At 41.2% G+C, this 18,493-nt stretch overlaps 1 protein-coding gene across 1 annotated transcript in view; it reads right to left on the bottom strand.

Annotated features, from left to right (window-relative positions):
* The window catches only part of LOC126419644 (odorant receptor 83a-like), a 160,189-nt gene that overhangs the window by 21,804 nt on the left and 119,892 nt on the right, over window positions 1-18,493 (bottom strand). Inside the window, exon 6 of the mRNA XM_050086833.1 lies at window positions 7,218-7,331. Coding sequence (XP_049942790.1) covers window positions 7,218-7,331 — 114 coding nt within the window. The remainder of the gene's footprint in view (window positions 1-7,217; window positions 7,332-18,493) is intronic.

Consider the following 18,493-nt stretch of genomic DNA (forward strand, 5'->3'; position numbering starts at 1 on the left):
GAACATTTGAAGTAGGTTATTCCATAGATAATGCTTAGTATTTCATTGTCTGCCACGGAGTAATTCTTCTCCACTGAGTTCATCTGCATTTATTGAGAGTACACTGGATATTCCAAACACTCAACATCCTGACTCAGCGCACAAGTGAGTGCATGGCTCGCTACAACATATGAGAAAATGAGTTCCTTATTGTAATTCGGAAACGCTAATACTGGACTCACTGTTTCTGTAAAACATGCTGACAATCTGTAAATAATAGATTTCAGCTATCAGTCGCCCTTTGGAATTTTTATTGGCAGATCTAGATTTCAGCTAGAAACTAGCCATTCTCAACGCACTATCCTTTTTCGGTCAATGCATATAATGCCTGTTGGTCTGGCTTTGTATACAGTTCATTGAATAGTATTTGTAGTCTCTGTTTCTATAGAAGTTCTTTTACAGTGACTATTTATCATGGAGTGTCCCTTCCATCGTGAACTCTTCTGTTGGGTACATATCTATCCAGTCTATCGTTAACTATTCTTTTAAGCTTTTGCCGTAGTTCCTTTTCACACTCCTGTCCTGAGCTTAAAAGTTCGTTCCTTACTGAGATATAACACTACTGTTTCCTTGTCCAGTTTGCTGAACATGTAAATCTTAAAACTTGTTTTCGTTGTTCTATGTACTTCGGTAGTCGTTGCTGCTGTAACTGCCTCATTGGCACTCATACCAATTTCAGTGGGGACATCCTCAAAGAGTCAAGTCTATTTGTTGCCATTAGACTTAATGCATTTCTATCATAAGTGGAGTTCTGAAGTATCTGTCCTAGACAATTTTCGGAGAAGGCTTTTAGTAATATTTCACAGGATATCTTGTCACGTCCTCCACTAACAAAAATGCAATTGTCGCAATTGATTGTTGGATGGCTAAAGTCTCCTCCGATGATCACTGTACGATTGGCATACTTATATACCAATGAACCGAGGTTTTCCCTGAAGTTTTCAATAACACAAGGAGGATTCAGTCGTAATTTTGTGACCACCTTTGATATTGAATCTTTCCCAAATAATTTTACATGCAGCTTCGATTTCTATCTCGCTGGGTTTTAACAACTTGTCTACTGCGACAAATACACCAGCCAAACTTCCTATTAGCCTATCCCTTCGGTATACTCTTAAATTTTCCCGAAGAATCTCACTAATGTCAACTTCAGGTTTTAAGTTTTCTGTGCGTAGTGTTACGTGAGCTTCACTGCTTTTTAGGAACGCTTCAATTCTTGTACTTTATTGCGACTGCTTTGTCAGTTAACCGTTAGAATTTTAGTACTCCCGCCTAGTGGGGGGTGGGGAGGGTTCTTCTTCAGATCTCACATCTCCGTATGACTTTCACGAAGAACACCAATCGCAGGTTCGAATCCTGCCTCGGGCATGGATGTGTGTGACGTCCTTAGGTTAGTTAGGTTTAATTAGTTCTAAGTTCTAGGGGACTGATGACCTCAGAAATTAAGTCCCATAGTGCTCAGAGCCGTTTGAACCATTTTGAAGAACACCAAACTGCATATCATACAAAATTTGAACGTTCCCTCAGAACATTCAGAGGTTCAATGGAAAATCGTCATATATTCTCTGCAGAAGATTCGTAATTGGATATCAATCTGGACTGACAGCCGTGAATCCGTTATTAGCTTCATATTGTGTGTATGCATGTACAAATTAATATATATATATATAAAGTTGCGCAATATGTTTCCCTTTCATCATATAATAAAAAAATAACGAAACCCATCACTGAAAAGTTAGGTTCTTTACAGTTGTGAAAATAAAGAATGGAGGAGAGGTACGTATCTAGAACTCTACCTACCTTTACAGTTAACAGGGTGATATCTACATTTTTACGAGGTGTGGCTAGAAAAAAACCGGACTAGTACTGGTGAAACAATAAAACGAATACAATAAGGCTGAAAGTCGCGTGGCCTGTCACGTGACTCTCGCTCCGCCTACTGCTCGAGTTACATCTGCCTCCTGCACTCAGTCTGCCCGTGGCGTCTGTTTTAAGTAGTTGACGTTTTGTCTGTGCGTCGGAAAATGTTGAGTGTACAGAAAGAACAGCGTGTTAACATCAAATTTTGTTTCAAACTAGGAAAATCTGCAAGTGAAACGTTTGTAATGTTACAACAAGTGTACGGCGATGATTGTTTATCGCGAACACAAGTGTTGAGTGGTTTAAACGATTTAAAGATGGCCGCGAAGACACCAGTGATGACACTCGCACTGGCAGACCATTGTCAGCAAAAACTGATACAAACATTGAAAAAATCGGTAAACTTGTTCGACAAGATCGCCGTTTAACAATCAGAGCAGTGTCTGAGTTAACAGGAGTTGACAAGGAAAGTGTTAGGCAGATTCTTAATGAAAGTTTCAACATGAACAAAGTGTGTTGAAAAATGGTTCCAAAGTGTCTCACAATTGAACAGAAGGAACGCCGAAGAATGATTTGTTCTGACATCCTGGAAAACATTGAAAGTGATCCCACCTTCTTACAAAATGTTATTACTTGCGATGAATCGTGGTTTTTTACTTACGATCCCGAAACTAAACGCCAATCGATGCACTGGAAAACTCCTGGTTCTCTACGACAAAAAAAAGCACGAATGTCAAAATCGAAATTCAAGGCAATGATGAATGTTTTTTTTTTTTTTTGACATCAAAAGGATTGTGCACATTGATTGGGTATACCAGAGGGACAAACAGTGAATCAGCATTACTACATTAGCGTCCTGGCTACCCTACGTGAGCGACTACGGAGAAAACGGAACGATTTGTGGAGAAAAAAGTCATGGGTCCTTCACCAAGACAATGCCCCAGCTCACAGTGCGTTGTCAGTGAAGACGTTTTTGGCAAAACACAACATTCCCATCTTAGATCATCCACCCTACTCACCTGATTTGGCCCCCTGTGACTTTTTTCTTTTCCCTAAAGTCAAGTCAGCTTTGAAAGGAACTAGATTTGAGACTGTTGAAGCAGTAAAAGAAAAAGCGACGGAAGTAATGTATGGACTTACCGAAAATGATCTGCAGCATTGCTATGAACAGTGGAAAATTCGTATGGAGCGGTGTAGAGACCGAGGAGGAGAGTACATTGAAGGAGATAACATGAAATTGTAAATAATTGTAAATAAATGTTTTTTCCAGCATCAGTCCGGTTTTTTTCTAGCCGCACCTCGTATAATGTATTTGTTCTCTGCAAAACATTTTATTGGCGGTATTATGACATAGATGTGATCGAAGAAAGCCTGGCGCCATTAATAAATATCCTGGTCACTCACTGTATGAAGAGTATTTCATTACAGAAAATCAGAGAGCTCAATAATGACGTGAATATCATTTCCACAAACAAGTTAAGAAACACACAGTTAAGTTGCACACAAATGCCATCACAAAGGAAACATAAATATTCATTTGTTGATGACCTACTGTTCTCACATCTACACATCTCGCAACTAATCTTTGAATACGATGTTACTCTATCATATAGTAGGGAAACAATGTGGTGTTATTCCAGCACCCACAAACACAAATACAGAAAATACAGAACAGAGAATTTGATAGAAGTAGCCGCTAATTATCAAAGACTTAGGAGTAAAAGCACAATAATAATAATAATAACATGATTAAGAGACTTGTAAAGTATGTAGCCTTAATCTGATCATTCTGGTCACCATTAACTCTACATCTACATATATACTCCGCTATCCACTAAGCGGTGCGTGGCGGAGGGCACTATTCGCGCCAAAGTCATATTTCTCCCCCTTCCCCATCTCTGTTCCACTCGCGGATCGCGCGAGGGAAAAACGACTGTCTGAACTCCTCAGTATGAGCTCCAATTTCCCTTATATTTAAATGTTGATCATTGCGTGATTTGAAAGTTGGTGGTAATAACATATGTTCTACATCCTCGGCGTAGATCGGATTTTGGAATTTAGTGAACAGCCCCTTCCGTTTAGCGCGTCGTCTATCTGCAATTGTGTCCCACTTAAAACTTTCTATGAGATTTGCAACTCACAATGAATGTATGTACCAGTCACGAATCTTGCCGCTCTTCTTTGGACCTTCTCAATGTTTTGAATCAGTCCCAACCGGTAAGGGTGCCATGCAGCGGAACAATACTGTAAGACTGGACGAACTAGCGTACTGTAAGCAAATTCAACCGGAGGCGTTCAATAAGTAACGCAAGCATTATTTTTTCTCGGCCAATTTAGGTTCAAAAGATGTTCATCATCGTAGGATAGTCCCGTTTCAGCCCCTATAGTTTCATGAAGTTCCAATACATGGTAGCGCTGTACACAACCTTCAAAAATTACGTCTGTAACGGAGTTGCGCTCCAAGCAGAGGCCTGATATTGAGTTTATCTTGGCGGAAAACCAGATCATTGCGGATATTCGCGAGCACTTGGCACGGAACAAAAGCACAGTGACTTGTTGTCATCAATGTAACAAGGTCGCGCAAACCTATTGATGTACCGCGTGGTCGCTAACCGCACACAGTTGTGACCCCCGCAGAGTTGAAACGCGCAGACACTTTTACTCGTGGTAATCCACGGATCACAATCTAACACCACGCTGCATAGCTGGATGTCTCTGTCGGTAGTGCAGACACACTCGTCCACCATTTGGGGTACTCAAAGGCGTGTGCACGCTGGATTCCTCACTGCCTAACAGAAGACTATAAAGTGCAACGAAGGATCATCTGTGAGGAATTGCTTGCGCGTTACGAGTCTGATCGTGACAATAAAACATGGATTCATCACATCGAACCGGAAACAAAATGGTAATCCGTCGAGTGGTGCCACATCATCTTTCCTTCGAGGAAAAAGTTCAAAGCTCCTCACCCGTCCGGAGAAGTTATGGCGGCGGACTTCTGGAACTCTGGAGGAGTTATTCTGTTGGATGTCTTCCCTCATGGTGCAGCGATGAACCCCGAAGTGTACTGTGCTAGACTCATAAATTTGAAGAAACGAGTTCAGCAGGTTTGTCGTCACGATAACCAAACTAACTTCTCCTTCTCTATGAAAACGCAAGGCCTCACACGGGCCTGCACACCACCAGGACATTTGGCGCAAAGACTGGTGATCACGAACTTTAACGGCACCAAATTTTTCCCCTTTGCCGGTGATATACTCGTAGTGAAAATTTCATCCACCGCAAGGATTCGAGTCGTCTTGCCTCCAAGTTTAGCGTTCCCGCACAGGCCCGCGTTAGCGACTCGATTACAGGTGCAGGTAAATCATCATATGATTAGATTTTAGACATGACCACCATTTTTCTCACAATGTATTGTGATGGACCTAAGCAGACCTCCCTTATCGTTCACCCTGATTGTGGTTTCCTCTACATCTACACTCATGCTCATACATGAAGGATAATGCTGATACATGGTGAAACAGCGCTCTGGTGGGCTGATTGCGGGTTTAAATCACCTCAGAGTATGACCATGCGGTGCATTTGACCTGCAGTGGTCGCACAGTGGCGCTGGAAGCAGTCCACATACGCAGAGGTGTGTTGGTGCATGTCAGAGTACGGTGCAGCGAGTAAGTGTGCGAACGTTTTCAGACATGCTAATGGTGAATGTGTGTTGAAAATGGCTCAAAGAACATACATTGTTTCGTTGTGAGGGGTAGAATACTAGGGCGACTGGGGGCTGGTTAAACACAGCTGATCGTAGCACCGGCCCTCCGTGGGCCACAAAGTGTGATCTCAAGATTATGGCCACGTTTCCAGCAGACAGGAAACGTGTCCAGGCGCTACAGTCCACAGTGTACAACACCACAAGAAGACCGATATCTCACCATCAGTGCCCGCAGATGGCCATGGAATATTGCAGATAGCCTTGCTCGACACGTTACCGCAGCCACTGGAACAGTTGTCTCCAGACACACAGTCTGGTGTCAAGAACACAGTACATGGTCATTCGAACAGTGGTCCCAGTTTATGTTCACGGACGAGTGATTCTCGCTGGGTTTTCATCTGGCGTGAGCCAGGAACCACATACCAACGCTTTAATGTCTTTCAAAGGGACCTGTATGGAGATCGTGGTTTGATGGTGTGGGGTGGGATTATGATTGGTGCACGTACACCCCTGCATGTCTTTGACAGAGGAACTGTAACAGGTCAGGTGTATCGGGACGTCATTTTGCACCAGTATATCCGCCTTGTCAGGGATGTTGTGGGTCCCACCTTCCTGCTGATGGATGATAACGCGCGGCAACACCGAGCTGCCATCGTGGAGGAGTACCTTGAAACAGAAGATATCAGGCGAATGGAGTGGTCTGCCTGTTCTTCAGACCTAAACCCCATCGAGCACGTCTGGGATGCACTCGGTCGACGTATCGCTGCGCGTATTCAAACCCCTAGTACACTTCAGGAGCGCCGACAGGCACTGGTGCAAGAATGGGAGGCTGTACCCCAGCAGCAGCTCGACCACCTGATCCAGAGTATGCCAACCCATTCTGCAATTATCCTTAATTTATGAGCATGAGTGTACATATACACTCCGTAAGCCTCTGCACAGTGTATATCAGAGAATATGTCTTACCAAGGTTACCGATTTCCTGGCCCATTCGGCTAGTATATTGATCAAGGAAAAAGTGACCGTCTATATGCTTCTGTACAGGCCCTAATCTCTCTTATCTCATTCTTATGATGTCTGTGCAAGACATACTATTACAAGACTAAACTGGACGTGCAGTCTTCTTCGAGTAGAGATTCGCTATATTTACCCATACGATTTGACAATAACTATTTCGATTTTTTCCAAGGATCCCCGTTGGAATCGTCATTTGATGACATTAGTGTTTTGTCTGCAACGAGGGATACAGGCTTTAGTTTCACGTTTCCAATTCGTCTAGCATTTTTTGATATTCTGAGTTCTATGAATACTCTCCTTTCGACTCATATAACGGAGGCCAGAGCCAGATATGCGATTACGTTTTCTCCCTGCTACCTCAATGACTAACATCTCACACTCTGTTCTATACACACTCCAACTTTAGTCCACCCTGATCATTCTTACCTGGTGTAACAGTTTTACAAGCACAGCTTTGGTGAAGAACACTGTTTTAGACTCAAGATGAGTCTAGATTAGAAATCAGAGCTTCTAAGACAATGTAGAGCAACACCGCTAACTCCATCTGTATGCTACATCTCTCACAGCTATTTATTGGTTTGTGGTCATGGTCACTGACCTGATTGATGATCCTTTGGCCGAGCAGACAGAAGAGTGCGACCTGGTATGCGTACAGTGATGAACCCATCAGCATCTTTAGAGATTCCACTATATCCATATCCTTCTGCAACACCTAAAGTAATATCCATATATAAAATTTTCTCCGAATAAAATTTAGTATGACTATGTGGCTTCCAGCACACAGTTCAAACGGCCACTGGCATATAGTGCTGCAGTCACCGAAATATCCAAGACGGCGGCGACAGGAAAATCCAAAATGCAGGATGGAATTGATGGGAAATTCAAAAATATCAAAGACGAAAGTGGCGGTAAATTTAAAAAGTCTCCATATTGGTAACCAGCCCAGTTACGCTGTTTAAAATGGTGGGAAATTAGAAGTCCAAGATGATGGAACTATCACCGTTGTGCTTTCCAACCTCTCTGACGTCACAGTCAAAGTACCATGTTCTAAAGTTTCTGAACGACCTGAATTGAATATCAAAAATACGTAGAGATATTCCCAAAACTAGGATAATCCCATGTCTGTATTATTAATTAAAAATATGTACCAATATGTTTTGAAAAATGTTATAGAGCATAAATGCTTACTGAATCAAGTTCTCTTGCTTTTTTTACTTCAAATAATTACTGATGGTATAATTTCTATATTAAACTGTTCTTGTCAACGAGCATAGTTCAATCATTGTACTACACTGGGCGCAGTGTACATATTAAATATTTTCTCATCCAGATTGTTGCATAACAGTAAAAAACCTCATGTTCTCTGCTGAAATAACATGCTTGTCTGGCGACTGACAGTACCGCCCAGATTTAATGTTACTGGTAGTACAAAACAGTATGTTATTTATGAAAATACATAAGCACACACCCAGTGCTCGCGACTAAAATGTCTGTATTGTTGTCCCACAAAACAAATATTGGCTAAAATAACGTGTCAGCTATTGTAAGGATGCTATACTGTGTGATGTACAGTTGACAGCTAAAACACTCTAGAATCTCAAATTAAGTGCAATAATGTTTCTATGTCTAAACAGTCCGTAATTTTTATCAGAATATGTAAAGATATTGGTCTGTTTGAGGGTATGTTACTGGTGGTACAAATGTTCAACTTTCTTCATCTCCTGTTTTTAGAAATCTTTCAGTAATGCTTCAGCTCATCATGCACCATTTCTGGGGGGGGGGGGGGGGAGAAGATAATGTATAATGTTCTACACTAGAAAATATAATTGAAGTGGCTAATATAGCTTTTCTATTACTTTCCACCTTAGGCCTATTTTCGTTTATGTTGCATTAGTTGTATAAACACCAACTTTCCATGCAAAGAGTGAACTTCCATATATTGAAAATATTATCTTTGTACCAAAATAAAATTATTTATCGAAATATTTAAAAAATTTTGAGTACAAAACATATGCTTGTTGCTGATCATCATACACTAGTACAACTACAGGTTTTTCATTGTGAATGAAGACTCGACATTTGCACCAAAATGAAATTATCTGTATTATTTATCAAAATATGTGAACATTTCTTTCACAACATCACAAAACAATTATACACTACAGGCGACCTAACTTACAGCCTAACGTGTGTTTATCATCAAGCACTGTTAGATTATCATGTGTCATGTTAAAGAAACTAAGGACTGTCTGCATTATTTTTCAAAATGGGTAAAAACTTCTTCTATAATAGTACAAAATACACTGGGCCCTACTTGTCTAACTTAGACGTACACTTGGTCGGTTCTGACTTAAGCTGTTACTAACTGCCGCATGTATCGACATGTTTCAGTAAATCTGTAACTGCACAGCACAATGGTGTCATATATCTCAATTGCAACCAATTTCTCCACTCATCAGCATGTTACAACATTACATAAAATTCATCCTTACATCGCTATGTTACAACAAAATTGTAGCAAACTGGCCATTAGTCTCCACGTTATAACATATCATGACATTATAGCAAACCTACATCCATCTACCATACACAATGGCATGTTGCGGTAAAACTGTAACAAGTTGTCTCTTACATTGTGCCATATTGAGGGGCATGGTTGATTTCCCTATTTCCAAAGAGTCATTTGGGATGAATCTCGTATGGGGGTCGCATGAGAAAACATTAAGTATATCGCGCTGGTCTAGATTCTGGCTTTTATTAGTTATTTCTATTAACTGCCGTTGCATGTCGTAGTTTCGAACTTTCAATAGCTGCTGTTTTCAATCACTTTGCAACCATTAACGTGCTGCTTTTCCATGGACAATACTGGCATTAATAATAGTTTTTTTTACAAATTTACGTTGCTTTTAACTCATCATAAGGTATTAACCAGGCTTTCAAACAGCTCAGCTATCATTCTATTTGTCTAGTTATCCGCGGATGCCCGTGTGCACTCCACAAAACTCCTCCATCCATGCCACTATCTGGCAATACCACCACTTTGTCCTGACACGTCACCTGTCGTTACACAATCCAGGGCATTCGCTAGACGTAGGTAAGTGCACCTCTTGCCATCTGGCTTCACAATGCTTTGCTTTCTGCCAACTGAGATGCTTAGATACAACACAATATTCAGATTCGTTTCTCTTTAAGCCAGTTCGTGCTAAGCCTTAAAATAGTTTTATACTGGATATTTTTTTCTGATGAACTGCAATGTAAGACTGAATGACTGGGTGTTAACCAGTAGGTTTTTTCAATCCACTTTGGGTAACTGAGGAACTGTGAGCTGCTTAATGTTACACAGTCCTATAGATGATTATGTACGGCCTGTTTTGATCGGTATTCGGGTATAAACGGAGACCTTATCAGCTCACCAGATGCTGTAACCCACGAGGAGTTGAATTTATTGATATTTAACGTACCTGATAGTTTTTTATTGGGAATTTCTTCCTAATAGCTTTCGTCCTTTTGTATGTATCACGGGACCATATCATGGGAGCATTCTATGCTATTTTATGTTCGACGCCCACTACTTAACAAAAACTTTGCTACTATGTACGCTGGGTCATCCCATTCTCTTCTCTCGATCGAAATGTGACTCGATTTTGTATGGTCATCTCGTATATACTTTTCATTTTAGTTATTATTTCTTGTCTTACATGAGGTGTTGCCTGTCAGTTTGTACAGATTGCACATAATGATCCAGATAAAATGCTGCGAAACCAGTCATGCCTATTATTAAAGAACTTACAGATAAAGTGGTCTTATCTTTTCAAAATGATCCTCTGTATATCTTTTTCATCTCTCTGTGTACATCCAGCATTGCTTGTCTTCCTCTAGCGTTATTTACCTGTTGGTAATATAATCTAAGAGAAAAGAAAACGACGCACCACGAAGGAGATATGCAAATCGGTCACAAATTGATATTCATACAGACATCGTTGGAAACTGCAACATTGACGCTGCAGCGCAGTTTCACCATGCTGCTGCCAACGACAGTAAACAGGGGATATGTCGATACCAGGATATAAAGTCTTTACGAATTTGATTCCGCGTACTCAGTCCGACAGTATGCGTCCAGACAGGTGCGTCAACAATATACGTTGATGTGAGCATTTAAGAGAGGACGTGTAGTTGGGCTAAAGAAGCCAGTTGGAGTAATAAGCGAATCGCTCCACATTTGAATAAGAGCGATGTAACTATTCAATGGTCTTTGCAGGAATGGGTAACCGAATACAGCGTCAAGAAGAATGCCGTCGACCTTTAGAGATGGAAGCATATGAGGACAGAGAAGTCATCAGAGACGCACTCAGAACCCCGGATTGATCATTATCATCGACCGAGGGATCTGGCTCTTCACTGACCACAAAGACCACTAATAGGCGGCTCACAGAAAGGGGACTGAGCTCACGCCTCACAATGGGTCGACTGCCATTGATCTCTGTAAACCACAAGCCTGGTTGCAGCAGTATCGGGCACATACACACTGGAATCTCATTGACTGGAGCAGAATTGTCTTCAGGGAATAGTCTTGCTTCCAGATGGGCTCAGATGACCAGCGAAGAACTCCTGGACGCGCCCCAAACGGCACTTCGACGATCAGTAATGATGGTCTGGGGTGCTATTTCATTTCATAGCATCATTTGGTTGCCATCCGTGCAGGCTTACAGCACACCGGTACGTCGACGATATTCTACACCCCCTTTTGTTGCCCCTCATGGTAAGTCATGCTAGGCTTACATTTCAGCAAGATAACGCCCGTCCGCACACGGCGAGAGTCTCCACAGCTTGTCTTCGTGGTTGCCAAACCCTACCATGGCCAGTGAGGTCACCGGATCTCTCCATAATCGAGAACGTTTGGAGCATTATGGGTAGGGCATTCCAATCAAATTTGTTTTTTGACGATCTAGAGCGCCAACAGGACTTAATTTGGCATGATATAACTCAGGAGCACATCTAACAATTCTATTATCAATGCCAAGCCAAATAACTGCCAGCGTATGGACCAGAGATGGGCCAAACAGTTATTGACTTGCTCAATTTCTGAAGCTCTTTCTCTTGAAGAAATCAGCCACTTTCTCTTAAAAGGTAATCGTTTGTTTACCTGCATATGTACACCACATATACCTATTTCTGTCCTATTCAGATAATTCTTTCTGCATGCATCGTATTCTTCTATTTTTAATTTATTTATTTATTTATTTTTGTCCAAGAGTTTATTTTCTATCTTGTGCTGCAAGTCTGTCAATTCATGTCACTGTGTGATTACTGAGTATTCCTTTGGTTCGTTGTTTGTGAGTGGTACTACTGTCTTTTACGGTGTCCGTATCACTTCAGTCACCGTATGAAATTTGTAGATCACACTTCCTGTCACCTTTTCCAAAGGATAACTTTATCTGATTTCTCGCAGTCTACTCCAGTCTCTTTTGTGGAGTAAGAGTTTATCCTCAGACAAAACATCTGCTACGTTGCTAATGTGTGTTTTTCATGTGATTACATTTTGGTCACATTATGTGCAGCCTTCATAAACGACCCAGTCTCCTATCTGTGTCAGAGCTTTATTATTTACAACAGAGATATCTATGCTCCTTTGTTGTGTCCTGTTACCTTGGAAGGTTGGCCGCGTCCATCCCTTTAAAGGCATGTAGATTTTGTCCATGTAGTTTATCGTTTACTACTCTTCCTCTATCGTCATTTTTGTTGGAGTATCATAATACCGTCTTTGTGGTAGTTTCCTTGCATACTGAAATGCTTTTCTGTCTTGCAAACTGTGCAACGTTACTAATGTAAAGTAAATGTGGTTGTGTGTTGTCAGGGCATTCTGCACAAGTAGAGGCTATGACCCCGGTTGATATGTCCACATATGAGTTCTATTGTTGGCATGTGCGTGCTACAGTGTTAGCTTACTTTGGTTACTGCAGTGCTTTCATTCAATGCTATTATGGCAGTCATTGGCACCGGTAATTATTATTGCTCTCGATGGAACACAAATGGGTCCACCAATTTTGGAGTACGGTTCTTGGAAGCAAATTATATCCGTAGCGAGTTCTGTAGCAACTGTCATTAGTCACTCACTTAATAGCCTATTCCCCCCGGCTTTAAGCTGTGTTTTTTTACCGTGGGCAATCTGTAAACACATAGCAGTGCGGTATTGTTTTGGTGTGGTCGATCAGAACTCTTCCGTGTGCGCATCCAAGATCTCTATATATTTTGTCGAGGTTTATTTCTTCTGAGCTACGCTTATGCACCTTCCTCATTAGATCACACACTTCTCACGAACCTGTTAATAGGTTTACTGCCCGTAGTAACATGGCGTTTGCTCTGTTGTAAGGTAAAGAGTTTTGTCACCCTGTGGATGTGTTAGTCGTATCGCTAGCCTCTGGGCGGTCTCGAAGTTGTCTTTTTTTTCTAGTCTGATAGTTGTATATCTTCTTCTAATTGGTCATAGTCTGTAGTGGACTAGTTATAGTTAGCTGTTGTTTTCAGTGATATTTTGCGCGACTAGGACGGATGTTGCGGTGTCGGAGTCGGCACATTCAAGTTCTGAAGTTAAAAGTATTTCTGTGTGTGTAGTTCATCATTTGTCTTTGAGAAATATCTTGACACAAATTTAACGGGCATCAAGTATTTTCTGCATTTTGCATGGTCATATTTAGATTAATAATGTCTTTTAGGTGATACTGTGTTAATGAGACTTTTCTTTATTCTGTTCTTACGTGTTGAACTATTATCAAATTTTATCGCAAAGTTGTGGTTCCCTCTTGGAAAATCGTCACACCATGAACTTTCATCAACTGTATTTTCACGCGCATATTCAATGTTTAGCAGCTCCTCGTCAATCTGTCTACCCTGTTCATTAGGCTTGTTTCGAGTGTGCTCCTATTGAAAAATTTATGTTTTAGTTCGTGAACTATTAGTATATTGTGACCTGTGCTACAATATCGTCGAAATACTCTGTTTACTTCGAAACATTTGTTTCTGTTTTGCGAGAGTGGATGCTAAAGCTGGAGTGGTCGTCTTTTCCTGTTCCTTTACTATTGCAAAGCCTGTTTGTTGATACCATTCTATAATTCTGTACCACGCTTGTGTCTAGGTACATTCTCGTGTCAGGGCTATATCTTTTGTTCCTGACACTCTTGCGCATCTTGCAGGGAATACAACCTACTTTATTCTCTTTTGTTTCGTGTTCTGACCTTTCATGATATTTTTCCCCACGTTTGATGCACACTGGCTGTGTTTTCGATGTTCCAGATCTCAGCAGTTCCAGTATTTTGGAACGTTCACAAAGTCTGCAGCTCTTAGAGCGTGGAAGGTAAAGTATACACCATTCTGTCTTATTAGACTGGCACGCGATCTTGGGCTTGTTTCAGTTATGAAGCTGTTGATGCTCTTTCCTTTCAAGCCTGATTTGAAACTATACTTGACTCGTTTTGGGACTCTTGATCCGTCAGTTTTTCACTTTACTTGAAATCATACAGGTCACCTAGAAAGTCTTTCTCTGATAGGGAAGTAGGGACCGTCTATACTACCAAAAGCAGCACTCTTTTCTTGTGCTCCACGTACCTAATGTTTGTTAATTGTACTGCTTTTTCTGCTATTTTTTAGCAGTCGGCCATTGTTTCTGTTTCGACCATGGACACGTCAGGAGCGGTTCTCATAGATTTCATTTTTAGTTTTTTCCTCCCATGAGTTTATATTTTTCGTGAGTGTTTCGCTCACTTAGTAATTTTTGAGAACATTTCTCGTGGAGCACAGTGATGTGGCAAAAAGTGCTTTAAAAATGAACACAGTCTCCAACCCAAAAAAACGCCTATTTTGTGGTAACCATTTCAGTTAGTTTCCGACCATTTTTAGACTTTCTCACCATGATGGTAGACGGTGGCGGTGAATGGAGCGGGTGTATCTGCTCCACGAAAGTCAACTGCAGAATTGACGTTTACTGCCACCGTTCACGGTACGATGTTCTGAAGACGGTCTGAAACTGACCGAAACCGGCTACGACAAAATAAATGTTTTTAGAGGTCAAGACTGTTTGTGTTTTTTTTTTCAAACTTTCTCTCATTTTACGGTTGTATGTTTGTTCGTTTGTGCGCTCCTTTTTATGATCTGAGCACCGCCGCAAAAACGTTGGACATGGGTTTGAGGGCGACGGGGGGTGGGGGTGGGGGGGTGGGGGGGGGGGGGGAGAACACACCCTACGACCAGCTTAGAGAGAGAAGACAGAAGCTTTCAGCAGGATCTGACATCTGACCATCATTTTGCAGCACAATGTTCAAGGACGTACAGTGCAAGCCGTTACTGATTTGTTTGACAGAGGGGGCTGCTAAGTGCTATACCGCCTACTGCACTCCCCTGACTCGATTTCTAAACTGAAGGAAACACTTCACGGGATTCACTTCAGAACTGCTACAGATTCGTCGGGCAATAGACCGCGCCGCTCGAGCTGTCAGCACAACTGGCACTGCTAAGAGTATCCTACGACTTCCACATCGCTAGCAACGGATTACACACAATGCTGGTGACTACTTTGGAGGTCAGTAAAACTTTGAAACACGTATCTATTTTGTACAGGCTGTAAATAAATAGTTGCCACTATTAAAGTTCCACCCTTCGTAAACTGGTAGACACAGGGCCTCAACAACGTTTTATGATTTCACCAGACTAGTTTGTTGCTTATGTAATGTTGAAACAACCTCTCCTGGAGTTGTGTTCTGTTACTGCAAATCAAAATCGGCTCATACAGATAGGGACGCAGGGTATGAGCAACTGCATAACATGTAAGAGCAGCGAGGTTAACAGACTGAGTATGTGCGGATGGACTTCGAGTACACAGCACAGGTAGGTAGGTCTATGTAATCATTCAGACATGCACCCCTGTTAGTCCTCTGCTTACTGTGCCAAGAATTTATTCTATCCTATGTCGCAGAAGTAGTTTAGGATGTTTTACTTGATCTCCAGAAAAATCGATGCACTATTGCCATTAAATTCATTAGAGGGAATTTAAAATGTTGCAAGTGGTACCATGCGTATTTTTGCTATGTTACAGAATAAATCTTCACGCATTTTGACAAATAATACTTGTATAGGCAGCTTTTGCTTCTTGAAAGTGTGGTATAATGATAGAAGTAAGGCTATCGATGAGTGCAGCTTCACGAGTAAGTTACATCAGTAGTGACAATATGCGAGCCGGTGTATTTTCTAAAAAATCTTACACCACAATTAAGTTACAACAGTACTACCATGTTGGTTTTGTACTCGAAATATTTACATATTTCCTTAAGCAACATACATAGTTTTTTGATAAAAAGAATTAATTTTGACCCACGAAAAAAGTTCAGTAGTTATACTTTCGTAGTATGATAAGCGACCAACATATGTTTTGCACTGAAATCTTTACGCACTTTGATAAATAATTTCATTTCGGTGCAAAGATCGTATTTTCGAGATACTGAACCATCCTCGATGTGTGGAACCTTGTAGATCATTATCACTGACTTTGTTATGTTTACATTTCGTATTTGGCTCATTACAATTAGATTTTCGTATTATTTACTGGTTGATTGCGGAAAGGAAACGTAATACAGTCTGTTGACGTTTTACAGAGTCTTGGTGCCACAGTTCCTATCGGTAAATGTCGCGGTCTTCATCGAAAATAACGCCAAGTAGGTCTCAGATGGAGATTATTAAAAGAGCAGTATTAGCCTGTCAGTAACATCGATTATATGTTTCTAATATAGAACAGGATGCATAATCTTCTTCCCCGCTAAAATGGTGAGTGTGAAACGGTTCTAAGCAACGTTTCTATATAGTACCACCTACCACTACTTTCAGCTACTACTAGTTAAGACAATTTTCACGAACTTTAAAGAATTTAAAATATTCTTTCATGTTAGCCTGAGTATGGCCTACTGTAGCTGACTAACAGTGACAGGGCACGATGGTCGGATCTCGGATTTACTTCAAACTTTGTGCACTTTTTAGTAGTCCATAAGGGCAACACGATGCGCAAGTAGCAAGGTGTACTACTTAGGTAATTTCAAAAAAATCGCAAGGAAACTTTTCCGCGTCGAATATCTACCGGTGCGTTGAGAACCTAGGCACCAGATGACGGTAGTCAAGTGGTTAGCGTTCAACCCAGCAATCGGCGAAGGGCTTGATTGAGCCCCACTCATTCCTTTTTTTTAATGTATATTTTTTTAAACTTTGGTCATATTATTTTGCAAATATAATATCTGAAAGATAATTTAATGAAAAACACGTATATATGCATGACCTCTTAAACTATACTCTGTGACTATGATTTTCAAAACATTCGCATGTACACTATTCATTCTTGCCACATTAGCAAGGTGTCACCGCTATGCATGTTAACTCCTGAATGGAGCCTCTCTCTACGTCTGCAGACCGAAGTCTCCCGTTGCAAAGTAGTTCTAGGTATCTTACCCGATTGCAGGTACAAGGGATATGCTGGAACCGCGCGACCGCTACGGTCGCAGGTTCGAATCCTGCCTCGGGTATGGATGTGTGTGATGTCCTTAGGTTGGTTAGGTTTAAGTAGTTCTAAGTTCTAGGGGACTGATGACCTCAGAAGTTTAGTCCCATAGTGCTCAGAGCTATTTGAACCATTTGAACAAGGGATATCGTAAATCACGAGAGGCATACATGTTCAGGTAAATGTAATATGTTTGGTCGTTTACTTGTCGATAGTTAAAAATATGTTTTTCGTAATAGCTAAATTTAGAAAACAACTGTATAATATGGAGAATCAATAAAAGTCCTTGCAAATATACGTCTTTTTTCTTTCTATTACCTCTCAAATGTTATATTTATTAAATAATATGACCAGTGTTGTAAACAATAATATAAAAGAGGATGAATGGGTCTCCGTTCAGAGTTCCAACGATTACGGAGGTAGAACGCTAACCATTCGACTGCCGCCACCACGAGCTCGGGTTCGCAACGCACCGGTACACATTCGACGTATAAAACTTCTCTTGCATTTTCTCGATACTGCATAAGTAGTACGCCTTAATACTTGGACAGTATGTCGTCCCAGCGCATGACTGAAGTAAATCCATGATTCGAAGGTTGTGGCCTTCCCTTGTAAGGCAGCTAATCCCAATAGTATCACCTCTTTGTGTACAATGACCCAGTAGTAAGAGTTCCATGTACTGTCACAAGCGTTCAGGACACCAATACCCAGCGAGAACGCAGATGAACACTACTAACTAGAATATATCTCCAAATGCCACGAACCTGTCGACTGATTTCGATTAACAAAACAATTGGGTACTGAATGGACGCCCCAGTAGAATGAGCCTGTCACTATCTCTCCAGTAACTTCAATCTGTGATCACTAAAGTAACGGTCAATTCAGTCTTACAAATAACAAAGACAAATATGAACGTTTTTACATCAGAATTACTTGAGCGTTTATAGTTCCCAAAACTTTAACTTCTCTTGAAATCGTCTTCAAGCATATACACTGAAGAGCATATACACCACCCTAATATCGTGTAGGGCCCCCTCGAGGACGCAGAAGCGCCGCAACACGACGTGGCATGGACTCGACTATTGTCTGAAGTAGTGCTGGAGACAATTGACACCACGAATCCTGCAGGACTGTCCATAAATACGTAAGACTACGAGGGAGTGGAGACCTCTTCTGAACAGCGCGTTGCAAGGCATCTTAGATATGCTCAATAATGTTCATGTCTGGGGGTTTCGTGTGCGGCGAAAGTGTTTAAACTCATAAGAATGTTCCTGAAGTCACTCTGTAGCAATACTGAATGTGTGATGTGTCACATTGTCCTGCTAGAATTTTCCAAGTCCGTG

The sequence above is a fragment of the Schistocerca serialis genome, chromosome 9 (assembly GCF_023864345.2).
Source record: "Schistocerca serialis cubense isolate TAMUIC-IGC-003099 chromosome 9, iqSchSeri2.2, whole genome shotgun sequence".
NCBI lineage: Eukaryota > Metazoa > Arthropoda > Insecta > Orthoptera > Acrididae > Schistocerca > Schistocerca serialis.